This window comes from Octopus bimaculoides, chromosome 24 (genome assembly GCF_001194135.2).
Source record: "Octopus bimaculoides isolate UCB-OBI-ISO-001 chromosome 24, ASM119413v2, whole genome shotgun sequence".
Lineage (NCBI taxonomy): Eukaryota > Metazoa > Mollusca > Cephalopoda > Octopoda > Octopodidae > Octopus > Octopus bimaculoides.
In genome coordinates, this window is record NC_069004.1 from 13280255 (window position 1) to 13285524 (window position 5270).

A 5270-nucleotide genomic window follows, 5' to 3' on the forward strand; every position below is an offset into this window, starting at 1 on the left:
TTATCCGGCTATAAAAACTATGCTACATGACATGTAATAGAGTAATATTCGACTTATTTATTTATCTACTTTTATTGTTGTTGTGTGTACCAGGACAAAGGACCACTACATGTGGCAAGACACTGCGAAATCATGGCAAGATGACATGTAAAAGGCACCCATGCTGGTGACACATAAAAGACACCCAGTACGTTATGTCAAGGGCTTCCAGACATAGGAACCATGCCAAAAATGATGAGTAAGATCACAGCAAGATGTTGTTTGTGAGAGGCTCAAGATGTGGCACTGCTACATGTGGTGAGAAACTGTGAGATCATTGTAAAAAGATGTGAGAGTGTTACACATGGTGAAAAACTGAGGCCATCATAGTAAGATGGTGAAACAGCTACATGTAGTGAGAAACTAAGATCGTACTAAAGAGATGCAAGAATGCTACATGTGGCAGGAGACCCATAAAATCGTGGCAAGAAGCTGTGAAACTGCTACAAGTGGCTAGGAAATGCTTGTGTGGCCACTGCAACACTTATCAACTTGGAAATAAAATTTAAAAAAATTTAAATGAAGTAACAACAAAATGATAACAGTATTTCAAAAACTTTGTAAATATTTTACTTTATTTCTGGAAGAAATATTTTCTTTATATTTTATATACATATCGTTCAAGAAATATGCTGTCCCATAATTTTTCTACCCTTCTTTCCATTATCATTAATATTATCATTATTATATCATTGTAATATTTGTATCTGGATCTGGTGGCCATGTGTTTGGAGCTCTAAGTTTTCCTTAAAATTTGTCTTATTGTTTGCTTTTCCAAATTTTGTTGAACTGTTGAGTACATAACCCTGCTCACGGTAAGCAGCACTAGCTGGGGTGTCGAGAACTTGCCCTTTAAGGGCAAATTTTGAGTTTAAAAAAAAAAAAACTTTATATTCTAAAAATAAAAATTCAATATGGTTTTCCAAATTGAGGGGACTGACAGTTCTTGGAACAGCCATTTTGACATTTTGTTCCCTCCACTAATTAATGTGGTTGAGAGGCAGAGCAAAGACAGCAGCAATGACCAAGATAAATTTGGAAATGATGCAAGTATGACATCCAGTACCATATGAAACACTTATAAAATTAGTAAAGCAACAATGAGAGTTGCTTTTTCTAAGCTGAAACACAGTGAGTTCAGACAGATATGTAGAAAGACAGAAGAGGTAGAGATATCAGAAAAGGAATTGGTAAGAGCTAAAATGCACCTAACCAGGACTGGCAGAACAGTCCACCTTAAAACATCAGAAGAGTAAGAAGTAACAAGAAGACAAACAATCTTATACAGATGTATATCTGCAAAGGCAAGAAGGCTAGAAAGAGCTGCAAAAACAGCAATTATAGCAGCAGCAGCAATCACAATAGAGAATTCACCAACATCTATGGCTTTCACATACCAGACAACAGTAAAAAGCTCCACAAGGCATGTCTCTTCCATGTTCAGAGCAGTCAGACAATTCCTGCAGTGAGAGAGATGATGAAGAGCCCAAATGGCAAAATGTCAGCAGGTTTCACAAAAGAGAAAGAAAAACACACCAACATCAATACAAAAATCTGGCAGGTATGGTCAGAGTGGGGAGACACCTTTGGGGACAATACACAAATACTAACCCCCAACAGCAGCCACACCAATACCACCAACATCATACCCATCGCCACCACCACTACCACCATCACAACCCAATTCACACATCTCAATTTCAACAAAACTCTAACATTATGAACTACACAGCAATAAACATGAACAATAAAGAACTGATGGAACACTTATATAGGGGAAAGGTACCTATGTTGGGCCAGTGCTGATATTGGGTGTGTGTCCCTCCTCCCCTCGCCTATAGGTATTTCCACAAATTCCCGGCCTAGCAGTGCTATCAAGGTGCAATGCCGGTTCAGCATGAATTCTACAGGCATTGAAGTGCAAACAGCCAGGCGTGCCTGAGATGCATGTGAAGGAACAAATCTGTTCTGCACATCCTTGTGCCGTGCCTGAGCATTGTTGACTTGTGGGTTTATGTTGAACACCTGCTGTCATGTGTAGGATGAATCTGGCTATTGGCCGAGTCCATTGTGAAGATCACCTGCTGCCTTCCTTTGGCCGTGAAGGGCTGGCAGTGTTTCTTTGTCTGATGGCCTAAGTGAAAGAGGTTGTGGGGGTGGGCCAAGTTGGAAGGGCTGAAGACAAACACTTTGGCCAAACCCTCATCAACTTTTTCAAGTTCCACTTGAAAATAAAGTGAGGGTACAGAAGGGAAGTGCTGCCTCCCACTAGATCAGAGCATCACAAACAAAAATATAAATGGAAAGGAACGTGGAGCAAACCTAAAAACTGGAAACAATGAATTCAGAAACCACGATTATGATACTTTAAAAATGTGTGTAATCAAAGAAAAGAACTCAGCATTGACCACTGACTGTACCTCCCCCAAAAAATAGACAGCAAAAACAATGAAAAACAAATATGGTCATCGCAAATGCAACAGAAGCAAATGTCGTTATGACCAGACTAAATGAAACAATATATGTGACAGCCTCTGTAGCCTCAAAGGAAAGTGGATAATCCCTCAAATCCATCCAAATAGGAGTATCACAACCTGAACAGATGGTATGGAAAACTAATATCTAGAAAAAAAAAATAATAAAATAAAAGGATTTGTCAATCTTTAATTAACCAAAGTAACCAGACAACACTACTAAGTAACAAGAAAGAAAAATAATACTACAGAAATATAAAATAACAAGAAACTCTGCCAAATCAGATTGGAGCCTGGTGTAGCCATCTGGTTTCACCAGTCCTCAGTCAAATTGTCTAACCCATGCTAGCATGGAAAGTGGACGTTAAAATGGTAACATGAAGCACCTTGTTGATGCTTCATGTTACCATCCCATGCACTGCCGGACCAGTTGGGTAAAAGCACAACAAACCCATTCTTCTATTCTCCAGGATGCTTCACGCTTTCAATCCTGCGCAATGCAGCATGGCCTAGCAGCATGTCTGCTTTCTATATCATCCATGTCTGAATTATATAATGCAAAATGTTCATACAAAAAAACAAACTGCTAACTGTTGTGACTCACAGCCATTTGAGTTTGACCATGTGACCACTTCTGGGAGCTACGCTTGCCACCTGCAATTAGTCTCCCTCTGATTAGGAAGGGCATCCAGCCAAAGAAACCATGCCAAAATCAGACAACTGGAGCATGGACAGCTGACCAGCTCCTGTCAAACCATCCAACCCAACCCAGCATGGAAAATGGATGTATGATGGTGATGATGCCATGAATAAATGGCAAACAGTTCTACAGCTACAGACATAAGAAGGAATCATAAAACTAAAGCCATTTCCATTAGAAGAGGAATATTCAAAGAAGACTCACTCACTCCACCTTCTTTTCTGTCTGGAACTGACACCTTTAACTAACATGCTAGACAGAACAGGATGTGGATACAACTGCTATGGTAAAACAATCAACCAACTCTTGTATACGGATGATCTAAAACTGTATGTTGTAAATGACAAACAACTGAAAACATTATCACAGACAGAATATAGATTTACCAAACAAATAAATATTAAATTCAGCTTAGAAAAATGTACCAAAGCAACCTTGTAAAGAGGAAATCTAGTTAAGAGTAACAATATCACACTAGGTAAAGAAAATGAAATAAGAGAACTAGACCAAACTCAGACATACAAATACTAAGGAACCAATGAACTAGATATGGTACAACACACAAATGAAAGAGAAGATAAGGAAGAAATACTATAGACAAGTTAGATTAATACTTAAAATAGAGTACAATGTGAAAAACAAGGTAATAGGCATCAATATTCTAGCTGTCCCAGTTATAAATTACAGTTATAATATTCTTAACTGGATACTAAATGAATTAACCAAACTAGACAAGAAAATAAGAAAAGAAAAATGACAGAATTTAAAATATGCCACCTAAAATCTGACATAGAAAGGTTATATATACAATGAATTGAAGGTAGAAAAACTACTATAAAATATCCACCATAGGATTACAGAAATATCTAACTCAGAACCAAGGAAAACTGGTACAAAAAGCTGCAAAGCATGAGCAAAACAGAAACTTTTTTCTGCTTTCAAGGAAGCCAAAAAATACAAGAAGGAGGCCATAGAACCTGACAACTACGGAAAAAAAGAGCAAACAACAAAAGCTGTAAACAAATAGAAAGATTTAATTTATCGACCCTGAAAGGATGAAAGGCAAAGTTGACATGGTGGAATTTGAACTTAGACTGTGAAGACAGACAAAATACCGCTAAACATCTCACCTAGCAAGCTAATAATTCTGCCAGCTCGCTTCCTTAATAATAATAATAATAATAATAATGATGATGATGATGATTTCAAATTTTTTGCACAAGGCCAGGAGATTCAGGGGAGGGAGCAAGTTGATGATATTGACCCCAATGTTCAAGTGGTACATATTCTGCCCACTCACCACCTTAATAATAATAATAATAATAATAATACCAACCCCAGTACTCAACTGGTACTTATTTTATCGACCCCCAAAACACGAAAGGTAAAGTTGACCCTGGTGAATTTTGAACTCAGAACGTAAAGACAGACAAAATGCCTGGCTTGCTAACGATTCTACCAGCCTGCCACCATATTAATAATAATAACAATCCTTTCTACTATAGGTATAAGGCTTGGAATTCTCAGAGATAGGGCTAGTTGATTACATTAACACCAGTACTTAACTGGTACTTATTTTATAGACCCCAAAAAGATGAAAGGTAAAGTTGACCTCGGCAGAATTCGAACTCAGAAATACCGTAACAGACGAAATAGCGCTAAGCATTTTGCCTGGTGTGCTGATGATTCTGCTACCTCGCTGCCTTAATAATAAATAATGGTAATAATATTTACACAGACCATTGGATTTTTTAAAGAAATGAATAACATGATGATGATGATGATAGTAATATCAATGATGGTAAAATGGAACAGAAAGAATGTAGTGATCAGTCCACTGCACTTTGCCCTGGGGGGGGGGGTCATCACACCACCATCACCAGCACCACTGTTTCTCAAACATTCATACAATAGCAATATTTTCGAAGATCTGGGAATTTCTCGCTGATACAGTTTGGTTGATCGCCATATTTGTTGAGACGGCTGATTTCAGGGAAAACTTGGAAATTTTGGGTTTCAAGGTTGACCTTTACGCTGGCTTCATAAAGGCCATTGTT

At 38.0% G+C, this 5270-nt stretch overlaps 1 protein-coding gene across 1 annotated transcript in view; it reads right to left on the minus strand.

Annotated features, from left to right (window-relative positions):
- Positions 1–596: 596 nt before the first annotated feature.
- The window catches only part of LOC106882747 (uncharacterized), a 26885-nt gene continuing 22211 nt past the window's right edge, over positions 597–5270 (minus strand). Inside the window, exon 4 of the mRNA XM_014933519.2 lies at positions 597–5269. Coding sequence (XP_014789005.2) covers positions 5109–5269 — 161 coding nt within the window. The 3' untranslated portion in view covers positions 597–5108. The remainder of the gene's footprint in view (position 5270) is intronic.